Here is a 17,720-nt window from a genome sequence, read left to right as displayed (position 1 = left end):
CACTAGCCCCAAATCATCCTTTCAGATGGCTTTCATCCCCTGAGGCAGGTCTAGAAGTCACGGTCTTCTGGTTTGTAGGCCAGCACCTTAATCCCTATCCCAAAGTGGCCATGAAATAGGAGGTTCTGGTTTCAGACCTTCTGTTGTCACACACAGTGCAGGCACTCTAAGTTAGAATTGCATGTTAATGTGGTCGTTTGAAAGGGATAAGCTAGGTTTTCCCAGTTTGAAGAGAGTAGAATAGTGGGTACTGAAAGAGTTGAGCCTGTATTCCCAGATCTTGTAATAAAAAACCTTTCTTCACAAACCTGGAATCAAGAAGAGAAAAAATATCATTGTACTAAAAAAGAGGAAGAAACTGGCAGCTGAGAAAGAAACTGTACTTACTCAGGTTTGTCAAAACAAGCAAATTTGCCTGAAGTAAAAGTTGGTGGCAGCTTTAAAAATGACAATAAAGGAAATAGGGTTCTTTCCTTAAAAAAAAATCCATTCCTAGCAACAAGGAACTTGGCGCAAAAAGAAGCATCCTCTCCAAAAAGTGTCATTGAAGCAGTTAGTATAAAATATCTTGAAACAATTGATTCTTTTTATTACGCCAAATGATTTCAGTTGTGCACCCAGCTGAAAGAGAACAATTTCCAATTGCTAGATTTTTTTTTATTTCAGATCAGTCCTGAGCCAATACAATCAACAGCAAACTGAGGGCGTTATGATATATAAGGATTTCTTGCTTGCTGCTATATAAGAACTGTTAACTTTTGTTGATGGGTTGCAGAAACAATCTGATGTACTATCTTCTACTATATCATACTGTACTGCATATATTCTTGAGATGCTGTATGTATCGGAAAATTATAGTTGGTGTTGGATTATAGAATCGTGATAGGATTGGAATTCTTGAAGTCGGAGTTGTCTGAGATTATTGGTAGTTATACTCTGACCTGTTTGGAAAGGATGAGGTTGGCACCTTAGTTCTGCTTATGATACTCTTCTCATCTGGGCAGCAGAAGTATGAAACACTTAAGTCTGATATGCCTTAGTAAATAAATAAAAACCAGACCATTCCGCTCCTTTATTCTGCTGGAGTTCTAACAATGCATAGCTGATTGTGACCAGTACAATAAACAACAGTTATCTCTAGAACAGCCAGTCCTGGCACTAACAAAAGGGGCAGATGGCATTTAAAGATATCCTAAGTGGTGCCAGAATCTGGTGCAAGACTAGGGAACAATGGCTACAGCACTTGAACAATAAGAACAAGAAATGAATAGAGCTAAGGCAGAATATATTTTTCCTTGGTGTAGCTGCAGTCATTAGAAACTAGGCAGGTACCTAGATACTGTTCCTGATTCATCTGAATAATGTGTCAATAATAACATGTTGAGAGTACATCAGAAATGAAAGCAAGAGCAGAATCATGAGAGGCAGAAGAGAGTGACCTGTTGTAGGTCAGGATGGTCAACTGGCTAGAACTTCAAGGGAGCATTGTTTTTGAAGTGAAAATACAGTGCATATTTTTTTTTTTGCTATTAGTCTTATATGTTCTCAGTATTCACACCCCATGAATAATTGAAGGGGATCCCTGCATTTAGACACTTTCTTCCTTTTTTCTGATCTATAGACAGAAATAGGATCATAGCTTAGGACAGGTAATAAGTCCCTGAGTTACACTGTATTTGTAATGCTTTTCTGGAATTACTGGAAAAAAATATTTTCCTGGAAATGCCACATCAGATCATTGGAACATATCTATAGGGTAATTGAGGGAAAGCTAACTGGACTTGCTGATGTTTCCTGGAAGTTCTCACACCCCTTCATTCCCATTTTTACCCCAGGCATTTCCCAAATCTTCTTTGAGTGATTTACATAGCTGTGTATAATAACAGGGACAAAAACAAAAAGTTTTCAGGACACATAGAAATGACTTTGAATAAGGAGGGAGTAGGTTGGTTCTCTGGTCTGAGTGACCTCTTACTTTCTCAACCAAACAGTGAACAAAATGAAACTGTGTCATCTAGTTATGCCCCCAAAGGCAGTTATGCACAATAGAAATTGCATAGTGCTTGGCAGGCAGAAAGATTGGACTGAAAAGAGTTTTCTTTAAATCCATTTTGGCTTGCCAAGATTTTTGATAATATGGCATCAAAATTAGCAACTAAGACAAGAATGACAGTGTTTTTAACTGCTCAACTATCATTCATTCACATGACTGAAACCCTTTTGTTTTGTGTTCTTGACTAGGCTAACAAAAAATGAGTTGGATGATGAAGCAGCTGAGAGTTTTGCTGAAATGGTAAAGGTTAACAAGAGATTGGGCCATCTGTGGTGAGTTACACTGGTTTATGAAGAACACATTCTTAGTCATGGCTGGGGGCAATAAACCCATATTTTAAGCACTATTAAAAATTCTGTAGGAAGATCCATAGTTGGTTATTTAAATTATTTTGAAGTTCCATTTAATGTTACATATTTCTGTATTTATTATTTGCAGTCCACACTATCCCAGTGGATATCAGGGCATGTTACAAATGAGAAAATCAATAAAAAACAACATATGACAAACACAGAAAAACAACACCAAACAGTAATATCCTCATTTCAGCAGAAGCAAAATAGGGAAGACCATTTGATGGTCTTTAAGACTGTTACTTGTTAACACAGGTGTTAAGTAACCTTTCTGGATGCCCACCCCATTTGAAATGCCGGAAGCATGTCACAAAATGGCCCCTTCAGAGAAGCATACATGTTCACAAAAGGCACATGGGCAATCACCAAGCACTTTCCTAGCAAAATAGCTGAGCTGGCTCCATCCTTATTTCTTTTCTTTTTTTAATTTTTATTACGTTTATTGTTTAAAAACATTAGACACAGTACCAGCGGGCTGACAAGCCTTCTTGTCTACAATGTTCAAATATATATATATATACATGTATATATGTACATCAAAAATACACTTAAATACACTTAAATTACAAATCAGTGAAATAACACAATATTTAAAACAATGAGCTAGTCTGTAAAACCTAATAGAGACCTTTCTTTTTATCCCTCCAAAGATACAATTTGTTCCAAATTCTATAATAATCTGATTGATCTTTATTCTTTAGTTCCAAAGTTAGTTTGTCCATTTCTGCGCAATCCCAAATTTTCCTAATAACCTCTTTTTCTCCTGGGATCTCATTCTTTTTCCATTTTTGCGCAAATGAGATTCTAGCTGCTGTGATAATATGGATCATCAAATATAGCACATCTTTAGGATATTTCTCTTTCGTAATTCCCAACAAGAAAAGTTCTGGACTAAACTCAATATCTTGTTTTAGTATTTCTTTCAGCCAAATCCAAATCATTTTCCAAAATTTTTGTGTTTTACTGCAAGACCACCACGTATGGAAATATGTGCCTATCTCTTCAGAGCACTTCCAACATTTGGGAGATGCTGTTGTATACATTTTTGCTAGACGGGCTGGGGGAAGATGCCATCGATAAAACATTTTAAATAAATTTTCTTTATAAAATGAGGCCAGTGTTATCCTTTTATTTCTGTCCCAAATTGTTTGCCAAGTACCTAAATCAATGTTATGTCCTAAATTGTTAGCCCAAATCAACATGGGATCCTTCACTTGCTCTTCAAACAGCTTATATTCCAAAAGCAATTTGTATAACTTCTTTATCTGTTTGGAGTCTGGGCCCAATAATATTTTATCCAATGCTGTTTCAGAGGTATATATCCCCCATTCTTTTTTATCCTTCCTAAATTTTGATTGGATTTGTAAGTAGGCCCACCAATCGAGTTTTATACCTTGTGATTCTAGTTCATTCCTAAGTTTCAATTCCCCCTCCTCATTCATAATATCCTTGTATGAAATTATGCTACCCACATCAAATAGATTTGGGTAAACAATCGCTTCAAGGGTGGATAGCCAGACCAGTACTTTAGTGTAATTGTGAGATCTAATTTTTTTCCAGGTATTAAGTAACGCTTGCCTAATCCGATGTTTTTGAAAGTGTGAGAAAAGACCTTGTTTCTCCGTCCATAGAAAAGCATGCCAGCCATACTGCAAATCGTGACCCTCTAAAGTTAATAGTCTTCTATTTTTCAAAATTAGGTAAAGGTAAAGGTTCCCCCGCACATGCGTGCTAGTCGTTTCCGACTCTAGGGGCCGGTGCTCATCTCCGTTTCAAAGCCGAAGAGCCAGCGCTTGTCCGAGGACGTCTCCGTGGTCATGTGGCCGGCATGACTAGACGCCAAAGGCGCACAGAACACTGTTACCTTCCCACCGTAGTGGTCCCTATTTTTCTACTTGCATTTTTACGTGCTTTCGAACTGCTAGGTTGGCAGAAGCTGGGACGAGTAACAGGCGCTCACTCTGTTACGCGGCACTCGGGATTCGACCCGCCAAACTGCCGACCTTCCGATCAACAAGCTCAGCGTCCTAACCCACTGAGCCACCGCATCTCTTATTTTTCAAAATTACCCATTCTCTAATCCAACTCAGAGCCGCGGCGTGGTAATATAATTCCCAGTCTGGCAATCCAAAACCCCCATTTTCCTTCGTGTCCTGTAAATATTTCAATTTAATTCTTGATTTTTTCCCCTGCCAAACAAAATTTAATGATAATTTATTCAAATTTCGAAAAAACTTAGAATCGAGTTGTATTGGGATATTCTGGAACAGAAACAGAATTTTGGGCAGGATATTCATCTTGATGACAGCGATTCTTCCCAATAATGAGAGTTTTAGGTTTCCCCATCTTTCCAGATCACCTTTTATTTGATTCACTACATTATCATAATTATCTTTTTTGAGTGAGGTGCATCTAGCCGTAATATTGATCCCTAGATATTTTATTTTCTTGACTATTTCTATATCCATGATTCCAGCCAAATTTTCTTTTTGTTTATTAGTCATGTTTTTAACAATCATCTTGGTCTTATTTTTGTTTATTCGCAATCTGGCAACCTCACCATATTTAGATAGTTCTTCCAATAGATTTGGTCCCGTCTGATATGGATCCTCCATAATAAAAACCAGATCGTCCGCAAATGCTTGAAGTTTAAAGGTTTCCTTTTTAATAGTTAATCCTTTTATCTTTGGGTCATTTCTTATAATTCTCCTTAATACTTCAAGTGTCAATATAAACAGCAATGGTGATAAGGGGCAACCTTGCCGTGTTCCCTTTTGAATTTGAAACTTCCTAGAAGCTTCCCCATTAATAATTATTTTTGCTTCCTGGTTATCATAAATTGCCCTAATTATATTTATAAATTTTTCACCCATATCCATGAAGCTAAGTTGTTGATGCAAAAATGACCATTTAACATTGTCAAATGCCTTTTGGGCGTCTAAAAAAAGTAATGCCATCTGTTGTCCACTATGCAATTCATAATACTCCAACGTATCCAATATTATTCTAATGTTGTGCTTGGTGTGTCTCTTAGCGAGAAAGCCATTCTGGTCTACATGTATGAAATCATTCAGAAATCGTTTCAGTCGTTCCGCTATAATTGATGTAAATATCTTATAGTCCGAATTAAGAAGTGATATGGGTCTATAATTTTGGATTAATGTATGGTCCGTATTATCTTTCGGAATGAGGGCTATGTTTGCCTCAGACCAAGATTTAGGCGTTCTTGCGCCTTCTAATACTGCGTTAAATACCTCCACTAGGGGTTGTGCTAAGATATTTTGTAGTTCTTTATAGATTTCTGACGGGAGACCGTCAGGGCCCGATGCTTTATTATTCTTTTGTGCATTAATAGCTTTTATCACCTCAGATAGCCGAATTTCCTCGTTTAGCATATTTCTGGTATCTTCTGTAACCTTGGGTAGTTTGGCTTTTTGAAAATATTCCTCCATTTTCTCCACACTTGCCTGACTATCTTCTTTGTATAAACGCTCATAAAATTCCTGGGCTATAATTTTTTTCTCCTCTTCCTGGTGGAATATTCTCCCTTCCTCATCTCGTAGTTCGCGAATCCAGTTTTTTTTCCTTTTGTTTTTTCAGTTTATATGCAAGCCAACGGCCCGGTTTGTTTGCATTTTCAAAAAAGTTTTGTTTCGTGCTTCTCAATTGTTGTGCTAATTTCTCTTTGTCTAAGATATTAAGCTTGTGTTTAATCAAGTCCATAGATTGTTTGATATTCTCTTTTTGTGGATCTTGTTGGAGTGTAACTTCTAAACTCTTATATTCCCCTTCTAATCTTTCCTGTTGTTTTCTTTTCCCCTTGTTCTTGTTTATCATATATGCCCTCGCTACCCCTCTCATTATTGCCTTGGCTGTATCCCAATTATTTTGTACTGAGGTGTCTATAGCTTTATTTTCCTTAAAGAAAAGACTTAGTTCTCTCTCCATCTTGGATTTAAATTCGTCTTCTTTTAAAATTGCTCTTTGTAACGTCCATCTGGATATTTTTTTGGAGCCTTTCCAGCTAAATTTAATAGGATTGTGGTCTGCCCAAGTACCTGTCGCTATATGCACCTCGTCTATTTCAGAACTAATTTCTTTCGTCATCCATACCATGTCTATTCTAGACCATGAGTTGCGTCGATTGGAGTAGTATGTATATTGTCTAGCCTTACGATTTCTTTCCCTTCAGACATCTTGAATATTTAGGTCATTAGCCAAGTTGAGAAAAGATCTCGGTAGAGTTCTTCTTTTCTTTTTCCTAATCGTCTTACCCATATAATCCAAATTTATATCTAGGATAGCATTAAAATCTCCTATTAAGCAGATCTCCTCATAATCAATGCTACATATCTTATTGTGAAGTGTTTTGAAAAACTGTTCTTGGTTATGATTTGGAGCATATATCTCTACCATCATGACCTTCCTATGATTTATTACAACCTCAACTATCAGTATTCTACCCTCTTTGTCGTTATAGATTTGTTTTGCTATCAATTTTGGGTTTACATATAATGCCACTCCTCTCTTTTTCTTGTGTCGGTCTAAGGAAACGAATAAATTCCCTATTTTTGGTTGTACTAACAAATATTTTTGTTGTTCCTTTATGTGGACTTCTTGTATTGCAACGATATCCAATTGTTGATGAATAAGCCTATTAAAAAATTTCCGCCTTTTCACTGGCGAGTTCAGTCCATTAATATTTACAGACATAATACTACACTCACCTCCCTTCATCTTACTTATTTCTGGTTTTTGTAGATCTCGTGATTCGGGGCTCTCTCTCTTCCTTGTCTCTGGCTCAATGTTTCTCTGTTAACTCTCCAGATTTATTCCTTCTATCCTCTGTTGTTAAGACCTTCCCATCCATTGCTACTCGTATTGTATCTCTTTCTCTTACCTCCCTTCCATCTTGATCTTCTGATTCTGCTTCCTCTTGGCTATGAAAGTGGAGTTTGTAAAAATCTTCTGCCTTCTCTATCGTGTCCAGTCTATGCCTTCTATCCTGCCATGTGACTAGAATACCCTCTGGAGTTAGCCATCTAAAGTTTACATTTTCCCTAATTAATTTAGATGTTAAGAATTGGTAGCCACGTCTCAGATCCCTCATCCTTTTAGGTATCTGTTTAAAGATGGTAATTGGTTGACCCCGAAATTCTAATGGTTCCTCTCTAGATCTATGCAAAAGCTCATCCCGAATTGATTTTTTAACTAGCCTTACATGTACTTCTTTTGGGAGGTTGTGCCTTCTCGCATAATTAGTTTGAACCCTGTATGTTTCATCAATTTCCGCCAACATTTCCTCCTTCCCTACACCGAGTGCCTTTGCCATTAGTTCTGCCATCATAACCAACAAATCTTCCCCTCTTTTTTCTTGAACATTTTGGAAGCGTAGATAATGAGCAGCCTTTTCTGCTTCCAAAAAAATGACTGTTGTCTCTAACTCCTTATTAGCCTGAAGAAGTGTTTCATTTAAATCATCTACTCTCTTTTCCTCTTTTTTCATTCTAGCTTCCATATCTTGAAGTCTTTGTTCATTTTTAACTAATTGTTGTTGAATCCCTTCAAATTTATCATCTATCGCTTGGATTTTCCCCTTAAGTTCACCAGTATCGTTTCTTATTTGGCCTATTTCTCTCTTCATCTCCTCATGGTTTTTGGCCAGTGCCTCGTGTAAGTTTTGCAAAAGGGCATGTAGGTCTTTAAAAGAATTTGAGTTAGATCTTTCCCTTTGCAGCATATCCTCTATAGATTTCTGATTGGAGGGACTTGAGGACATCCCTTGTCCCTGTGTTGCCGCCTTTTTGCCAGCTCTAGGCTTAGTTACTCCCGAAATACTTGTCATGTTTTCCCGGTTGTAACACGCGTTTTATCAATATGTAATACCCTTAATCTTATATGAACCTTTTAACTCTATGACAAAAAGTATGTATAACAGTTACAACCAGATACTTATTACCAACTAAGCAATTTATATAATAGAATTCTATAATATATATGTCTGAATATATTCAAAGTCACGTTCTTTTTTTTTTTACCCCGTTTCTGGCGCAGAGATTAACACCTTTTCCGTCTTCCTCTACTGTCAAAGACCAGTAGGTGTCCCACTAAACAGACCTCCAATTACTAAATTGCTATGTCAAATGGCCGCCCGCAACAAGTAGAGTAAAATTTCAAAAGTTTCAAAAGTTCAAAATTTACCAGGATAGACCAGGATAAACCAGGCTGATCGCTTTCCACGCCCGATATTCAAGAGTTCAGTCTCCAAGACTCCAAGATCAGACTTTGACCTGTTGTATTTTATCCCCAGCTAGAATGCAGTCATATGGTCTTCGGGTTTCCTTTTCTTGCTGTTCTTGCCAAATGCCTCCCTCGAGGCTTCTATCGCCGCTTGTACCCTCTCCGTGAGGCACCCACTTCAAACCAGTACCTCTTTCTCAAGCGCTTCCTATTGTTTCCAAATGTAAATATTCGGATATACTCTCCGTCAGCTCCGCTCTACCGTTGTCCCGCTAAGTTCGTGCTAGCTCCGTCCCTCTGTCAGATCTTCATGTCGGCCATTACTGGCCTCCTTCTCCCCGGTTCGCTCGCATCAGACTTTCTCCGGATCTCCAACACGAACCGCCGCTCATGAAGGTTCTCCGGGCTGCCTGCAACTTCGGATGTCCCTACAGGACCTCCTGAAGCTCTGAAAAGCCCCCGCGAACACTAGGTGAGAGGTTGTGCATGGAGAGAACTCCGTTCACACAGCCGCCCGCTCTGACAGCTGGCTCCGCCCCCCTCCATCCTTATTTCTAATGACAGACCTCAACCAGTGGGAAGGGAGGCAGGGGCGAGTAGCAGAAATGATCGCCAATCAAGTTCTATCCCTTACTTGCTCTTTGTACATGTGTACAGATAGGTGAAGCTTGAATTATGACATAATGCTTCATCATTTTGGCATCATCGTGATGACAAAGAGGTGCTGGGGCTTCTAGGCTTCTCACCATCCCAGCTCATTTGGTCTTCCTTCAGGATAGATGAGCACATTACCAGCATAAGAAGCATTCTTATAAATAGGACACTATAAGCTGCCCTTTGCTTTGAAGTGTGACAGCTTCCTATTTATCCATCTGTCTATATTTAAATTAAAATCAGGTGGAGCAGAGAACCGAGCCTGGCAGGCACCAGCTTGCCTATCTCTGCACTCATAAGATACCAGGTTTAGATAATCAGCCGAAATGGTGGCTAGACATGTTGACATCATCTTCTTAAAAGCCAGGGATAAATTAGTGTTACCACTTTACATATGATTACATTACCAAAGGAGTAATTCTTCTTATGACTATTGTAAACTGATAGTTTGGAAGTCTGATGCCAGAGAGGAGCAGCCAGTGGTGGGATTCAGCCGGTTCGCACCACTTCGGCTGAACCGGTAGCTAATTTTTTGTTGCCCAGGCCCAGACTTCCGGAAGTGACATCCACACAGAGAACCAGTTGTTCACATATTTGAATCCCACCATTGGGAGCAGCCCGTAGACTTGAAATATTGTAGACCTCGAGTCTGTCTCTCATCAATTCTTTCCTTCATCCAAGTTTCTGTCTGTCCCATTTTATACTATTGAGTTTCTTTCTCATACTTTCTCAGGACTTAATAATCTTTTCGTAAACCCAACCCCCCTTTGCTTTAACTGCTGGCTCACTCTGTCCCTACCCGCATGACCAGCTCTACACTCCTTCACACATTTAACTCTGAAATAAATCATATGAAAAGACGAAGGGATGACAGGGCAAGATGAAACGTTCTCCAAACTATGCACCAGTTCTAAAAGTTTAATTCTAGTTCTTAAGTAATGTCCAGTTCAAGAAGGGGGAGAGTCTGATTGAGTTGATTCCTCAGCAGACTGGAGCTACTGCATTGCTTCCTCTTTATTCTCTTCTTTTCTCCTGCCTGATAAAACGGCTGTTGTTCTGTAGGGTGAAGTACCTTTGGGCTCTGAGCTAGTTGACTCAAACCATTAAGTGTTTCTACAAATCAGACTGGCCACCAGGGTTAATAAATTTCAGTAACTTAGATGTTATTTCTTCTTTACATCTGTCCCTTTGCTTGCTTTTTCATTTCTAGTCTGCTTTTTAATTCAACCCAATCCTCAAGGCTGTTTACAAAAACAAGAAGCAGAACAAAAGACAAACACCAGGCAAACAAGTTCCAGTAAAAACAGTCATTAAAAAGATTTGTACAAGGCCATAAGCAATAATTGGGGGAAAAGGCTGCCTGCTCATCCTTTGTTTGTTATGGCATAATTCAGTTTCCCAGATGCCTTAAGTCAGCAACTCTGTGACTTTCTCACCAGTATGACCAAAGGCAGGGCAGGAAAAGATAAAACAGAATTTCTGGGTTCACTTGGTCTGCTGGACCTATGACTGAATTTAGATTAAGCTACATCTAGGTGTACTGCCTTTCTGCCAGTGCACTCAATCAAGATGATTCGCCTCTTAAGGGATATGTAAAAGGATAAGTAAAAAGAAAGATGAAGAAAACAAAGAACAAAGTGGACTCAATGTAGAAGTATTTTGTAGTGTTATATGGCAATGTTACAGAAAGCTGTCCTGCTTTAATGTGCTCCAACCATTTCCCCACATACACACACACACACACTAAATCCCACCCACCCACCCCGAGAAAAAGAGCCTGACATGCATAAAAATATGGTTCAACAGAATTCCTCCAGTATGAAAACCTGGACAATCCAGAATCCCAACTCACAGTTAGACCTTCTGCATATCTATATATGGCGAGGGCAACCTCCTCATTTGGCCATTTAATCTGGAACCTGCTAGGGAGAAACTACATGGCAAAGCTCTACACAAGATGCCAGGGACTTCAGGTAACTGGAGAATGTGGACCTCAAGGGGAAGAGGCAGGGAACAATGTGTCTCAGTCTAGCCAATGAAAAAAAAAACTTTGGGAGGTTCCTGCCTTATGAAGAAGATCCACCTGCTTCTCAAAATTGTCCCACCCAGCAACATTTAAAATATCAAAAATAGGGTGTAATTTTTTAAAGGTGTGTTGTAAGAAAGAATCCCATTGAGAAGATAACCCCTGCAAAGCCCTGCACCTCATGATCATTAATCTGGCCACAAATGGAGGATGAGCATGGCATACATATATGACTGGAACAGACAAGGTTCTCAGCTGCTGCAAAGACAAACTACAGGGTCAACTTACTTTTAAAACATAGCCCAGTATAGCTTTTCTTCAAGATCATCTTTCATAGACTTCTGACAGAGTAGAGGGTTATAATCATGGATATTGAAATCCAACACATCTAGAGAGCCACATGGATGTTAAAGCTGGGACCGAACCTAAACAAGAGGAATTTTGTCTGCTAGAAAAGGTGCTCCAGTTTATTGTATCCTAACCAACTTTATAAAGCTATGCAAACAGGCAACTAGGTTGCTGTTCAGAAAATGTACTCTAAAGATTGTTCGGCACCCAAGAATTTCTTCTTTGCTTGGACTGTCCCACTTTTTATTTCTTTGTGTCTGAAAAGCAGCATTTACCCAGTGATGCTTCATCACTATTAGGCTGTGTGTGTTCATAGGCATACAGATAGTCCTTGACTTACAACCAGTCCTTCAACAATTGTTTGAAGTTATGATTGCTTGGAAAGGGTGTTTTACTTTCAGTTCTAATACATCGTCCATTTGTTTTTCACTGGTTGCTTAAAGCCCAACAATCATGCAATTGCCGTCTGTAATTTCTCTGCCAGCTTTCCCAGAAGCCAGCAGGGAAGAGTGCGAACTGTTGTAGCCAGCTAAAGAATTTCCTCTCGCTGCACGGTGGTGGTGATGAGGTGAGGTCCTTCATCAGGCTGCAGAAGCTAAGCTCAGATCCCAAAAGTTTGAGTTCCATTCCTGCACTCCACTGCAGGAGTTCCCTTCTGCACATAGAGGAGCTGCCTGCTCTCTTTCCCAGGTAGTTCCTTTGCTTTGCCCGCTTAACTTGCAGAGTTGCTTAATGACTGCAACTGGGAGAGGCAGGATCACAGTTGTTGAGAAAAGCAGTCATGTGGGCATCTCATTTAACAACCGCTTCGCACAATAAACCAAGATTCTGGTTCCAATTATAGTTGTAAGTCAAGGATTACCTGTATATATAAAATTCTAAGCATCATTGTCTAACCAAGCTAAGAAACTAGCTATCACAGTCTCTTTTCCCTCCAGTAACAAGTTCACAATTAGCTGAGCAGAATCTCTGCAATCAAATCACTTAGCAAAGCAGGCCAGTTGTCAACCATTATGTTCCAATGATTTTTCCAATGACTAAAGAAGATGTTTACCTATATCAGGTTAGAATTTAGCCTGGTGTACCTCAAGAATTTCATCTTTGCTGATCAGATGAGAAGAATTATGCTTCACTGTTTTTTCCTGGCACATACAAATGGGGGCCGGGGGGGAAGAGACTCATCTATTTCTAGTGAGTGCTGTTACTCCTGACTCAAGAGTTCAAAATAGGTACATTGTGGGTCATAGTCATTCAACTCAGCCCTGAAAATCAGTCCGGGAGAAGATATGTTTATTCCCACAACATTTTTTGTTTTAAAGCCCTTCTTCTCTTACCCTTTCAGATTCTTTTGAGCTTCACATTAGAAAAGGTGCAAGCAGCAAATAGTCAGATGAGACACAAATGAGGCAAGAAGGAAAACAGTCTCCTAGTACAGTCATCCCAGTTGACAACTCTCCAGAGCAAGTCTTTGGAGGCATTCACTGAAGTGGTTCCCAGCTAGCACAATGTGGCCAGGGAATGGCCTTGTCAAGCAGTTGTGTGGAATCAGCCGGCATAATCCCCCCAGACAGCTGCTGTGCTGTGATCACAGAGGAATCGTAGAGTTAATAGTACAATTAAGCTCAGTAACCTTGAAAGAAGCTCTTGCACTTTAAATTGAAGAGGCTTGGAGCCTCTTGGCTCCACATCTATGGCAAGATTGTCTGATTCCAAACAGGCCAGCCATGCAGATGGAAATCAGAAACCATTAATTCCTGGCTAGCCACCAGCTTCATTTGTTAAGAAGAGGGTTGATTTTCTGCATCAGACGCACCAAGCTCTGGCCAAGTGCATGACAGGCAGGATGCTACAAAGTAGGCATTAGAATTTGATCAGTGCAAAATATTTGTCTTCAGCCTGTTTTCTCCCTCCTCCTCCTCCCTTCCCCCACCCCCCAGGCTTATCCAGAATCAAATTACAGTTCAAGGAGCCAAGAGTTTAGCTGATGCTCTCCAGGATAATACAACTCTCAAAGAAATCTGGTAAGATCTGAGGAATAACACCCACCAGTGAGCCTTCAGCTCCCTGCCCTTTGTGGAACCCCCCTTAAATTGAATATTTCTCCTCAGAGAGGGAAAACAAGAGTGGAATGCCCTTGGCCTCTTGTTGGAGCAAACTACAACTCCCAGAAACCTTCATCACTGATCCAATTGCTTAAACCTGCCAGGAGTTAATCATTTAGCAATACACATAGTCCTCGACTTAACAATAGTTCATTTAGTGACCTTTCAAAGTTACACTGAAAAAAGTGCCTTATGAGTGTTTTTCACTTATACGACTATTGCAGAATCTCCATGGTCATGTGATTGAAATTCAGACATTGGCAACTGACTCGTACTTAAGACAGTTGCAGTGTCTCAGGGTCATGTGATCACCTTTAGCCATCTTATGACAAACAAAGCTAATGGGGAGCCAGATTCACTTTATAGCCATGTTGCTAACTTAACAGCTGCAGTGAATCACTTAACAACTGGTTGTAAATGGAGCAAAACTCACTTAACTCTCTCTTAGCAACAAAAGTCTTGGGCTCAATTGTGGACATAAGTCAAGGACTATCTTATTTGGATCATCATAGGTATAAACTAAACATGCCTGTAGGTGTTTTCTGTAGGCAGTTATATAAACATACTCTGACTCAGTGCTTTAGCTAAAGTAAATATACCTAGGTCAGGGGTAGGCAACCTCGGCTCTTTTATGACTCGTGGACTTCAACTCCCAGAATTCCTGAGTCAGCTGACTCAGGAATTCTGGGAGTTGAAGTCCACGAGTCATAAAAGAGCCGAGGTTGCCTACCCCTGACCTAGGTGATGCCTATACTTCTGTTTCCTTATCATTTTCATGCTTTATGCAATTGATGATCCTACAGATGTTTATCCCACAGTGAAGGATGCTGACAGCTGTAAGCTATCAGCGTCTGGAAGATTACAGATTTGCTGTCCCACACAGAGAGAGAAGTTCCCTAGATGGTGATTTACATTAACTTAGTTAATGTTGCTTAATTAATTCCACCCCAATTAACTGTATAAAAATCTGATGGAAGCAGAAAAGATCCAATTTCATTTCTGTTAAATTGAGCTCACCTCACAATAATTAAAGCAAATTCTTGCTGAAGAAGAGGAGGAACCTTAATATTTTTCTCAAAACACAAGAATTAATCAAACATTAGTGTCAGTATCCCCCTGGCAATGGCTAAGCTTGGGGAATGTTTGAAGGGCTGTTAGTGCTCTGAGGTGTTTCCACATCCTCCAAACCAAACAGGCTTATTCTAGAAGAAACAGGCAATGGAAAGAGCTAGAAAGGAAGCTTAAGGAGAAAAAAAAGGAAACATACTTACTGATACAGCTGTAGAAACAGCTGGTTTTTAAAACCATTTTTTGTCTCTTCCATTTTCAACAGCTTAAACGGAAACCCAATAAGTCAAGAAGAGGCCAAAGTCTTTGAAAATGAAAAGAGACTCATTGGCTTCTAAGAAACGTTTTCCAGATTTGATGGTATTTGTCATGCCAGGAAAAAGTATAGTTTTGGCAGTGCTCAGAGCAATGCCAGAAGCCTGGGCAAAATGGACCTAAAACTTGAACAAAGAGATGGGCCCTGTGTGCATGTCTTGAGACTGATGTTTGAAAGGAGGATTTTGCTTAGTAATTAACCCGTTCTACCCTAACAACATTTTGTTGGGAGCAGGCTTGGAGATACATCAGCAGAAACCTGGTTCAGAAGACAACCCTTAAAGCAGCGGTCCCCAATCTTTTAGACACCAGGGACCGGTTCTGGGGAGAAAGGCTCTTCCACGGACTGGGGGAAAGGGTGTGGTTTCATTTGCTGCCTGCATCCTGCGGATGGGGCTTCACTTGTTTGTACGGATCGGTTGCTGGTACGCCACGGACTGGTGCTGGTCCATGGACCAGGGGTTGGGGACCCCTGCCTTAAAGGACACTGAAACTGGAGGATTAGAACTAAAGGAATTTGCAGCTCATCTGAAAAAAAAAATCTACTGTCTGCTTTTTCCCTTACTTCACACTCCCTCAAATGTTTGCCCCATATTTTTTGTTTTTGCTGGGAGGAAGATATTTGGATGCTGCGGTTGCTACAGAATTAAATCCTCCAGTGAATCCCTTTCTCTTAGTGGGACATAGCAAATTGCCTTCAGCCAGTCTTGCCTTTGATGCCAACTATGATGCTTTTGACTGGTGCAAAGGAAAATGGCAAGATGGATTTCTCCACGACCTATTGCAGGTATTAGTTGTTAAGGTTTAGACCTGATTTTGCGCTACCACCCTTTTAAGGGTATGGGGATTTTTGAGAAGAATTACATTTCACAAAGGTTGTGCTGAAGAGCAAATTTGTACAAAGTTATCCAAAGTCACTGGCTTCAAAGTCATGGGTAAAGCTTTTTTATGTGCCCTAAGTGAGATAGGCAGTGTTAACTGTACTAAAAGGGGCAGGGTTAGGGTTTGATCACCAGTTAACTTGCCATTTTGAAGCCAGGAACCATCCCTGTTTTGCTACTGCCTCACTTGGAACTTGTGCCAATTTACTCCTAGATCTTAGAGAGAAGAGGGGAAATTCATCCAACATGCTCACATAAGTGGTCCTTAAATTATCAATTTAGTCAAATGATTGGGTTAGTGTTATAGAATGTTAAATAACTTTTGTTCATAAAAAAATTCTTTGTTTAGTGTTTTGGTTATCTGAGGCTATTTAATAAGGGCTGAATCTCAGCCTCAATTTGTTGGAAGAGAAGTATGGTACAAATGAGATGTTTGGGTGTGTGTGCTCCATTGTGGTATCTTTTTGTTCAAGTATTGATAAATTCATTATTGGGGTTGGAAATAGAAATAAAAAAATATGAAAGATTGAACAATAAGTAATTTGGAATTTAATTTGATATATGAAGAATTTGCATTTGTTGGACTATAGCTAAAATGTTTTACTTTTATGGAAATATAGTTTTATATTATAGCTGCATATTAATTTGTTTCTGATGTGACGGAATGCCACCAATCAAGGTTCAATTTATTGAAAGAATTATTTTCTTTATTAAAGTATTTCATTTTCTGCTTCCCTTGATTTATATTTGTTCTGGTTACATTGTACATTATCTTTTCTTTCATATATGCAGTACTTTTTAAAAAGATATGTAGAAATGGTTTAATTAGCACCACTGTTTACAAGTCAGAGCAAACAGACTTAGCATACCACATGTTTTTAGTGAACCCATTACCATTGCAATCTTAAAATAAACGGACACATTAAATGAATTGTTCTTTTGTAAATGACCAATTGGTAATTTGTTACATCACCTTTAAAATGTGATTCCTCCCCTCCCCCCATGGCACCATATATTTTAAATTAATTCAAAGCTTTCTTGGGGGGAGTGTAGAGATTGTGATTCAAGGCCAACGTATAGCAGAATTCAATACATGGCTAAAGGAGGCTTTGGTTATGTTAGTCACGATGACTGCAGCTGGTGCAATGAAAAAGTGTACAAAAGAGATGGTTTGCATCCATCCAAGAAAGGAACTGAGTTACTTGGCAATAAATTCACAGATTTTCTGGAGAAATATTTAAACTAAACAATGGGGACAGTGAGTTAATTGATACAGAACATCCCTGTCCCCGGCAATCTAAAAATTATAGGGTTATCAGTGCATGTAACATAAATGTATGTGTGGACAAGAACATCAACCTTTCTGTCAAGCAAAATCAAGCTTTTAATAGCGAGTGCCACACAAAGTGTGGTAAGCAGGTGGTAAAAACTAGGGGAACTCAGGCACCACACAGGTTGTGTAGAAAGTAAACACAGGATCAGTCATAAAGGACTCAAATGTCTATACACCAATGCACAGAACATGAGCAAAAAACAGGGTGAATTAGAAATTCAGGCAAATGAGGGCAGATATGATATTGTTGCCATTACAGAAACTTGGTGAGATGAAACCCACAAATGGAATACATAGCTAGAGAGATTTAAATTATTTAAAAGAAACTAAAAGAGGAGGTGGAATTG

The 17,720-nt window shown here is 39.4% G+C and overlaps 1 protein-coding gene across 2 annotated transcripts in view; it reads left to right on the top strand.

Annotated features, from left to right (window-relative positions):
* NOD1 (nucleotide binding oligomerization domain containing 1) overlaps positions 1 to 16,764 on the top strand; it is a 44,419-nt gene extending 27,655 nt beyond the window's left edge. For both annotated transcript variants that reach the window (XM_083378535.1, XM_083378534.1), the window contains exons 10-12: positions 2,242 to 2,325; positions 13,612 to 13,695; positions 15,110 to 16,764. In XM_083378535.1, coding sequence (XP_083234661.1) covers positions 2,242 to 2,325; positions 13,612 to 13,695; positions 15,110 to 15,182 — 241 coding nt within the window. In that variant the 3' untranslated portion in view covers positions 15,183 to 16,764. The remainder of the gene's footprint in view (positions 1 to 2,241; positions 2,326 to 13,611; positions 13,696 to 15,109) is intronic.
* The last annotated feature ends 956 nt before the right edge of the window (positions 16,765 to 17,720 follow it).

This window comes from Vipera ursinii (genome assembly GCF_947247035.1).
Source record: "Vipera ursinii genome assembly, chromosome: Z".
In the NCBI taxonomy this organism is placed as follows: domain Eukaryota; kingdom Metazoa; phylum Chordata; class Lepidosauria; order Squamata; family Viperidae; genus Vipera; species Vipera ursinii.
Note: the sequence above shows the minus strand (reverse complement) of the source record. Positions and strands in the feature narration are given on the sequence as shown.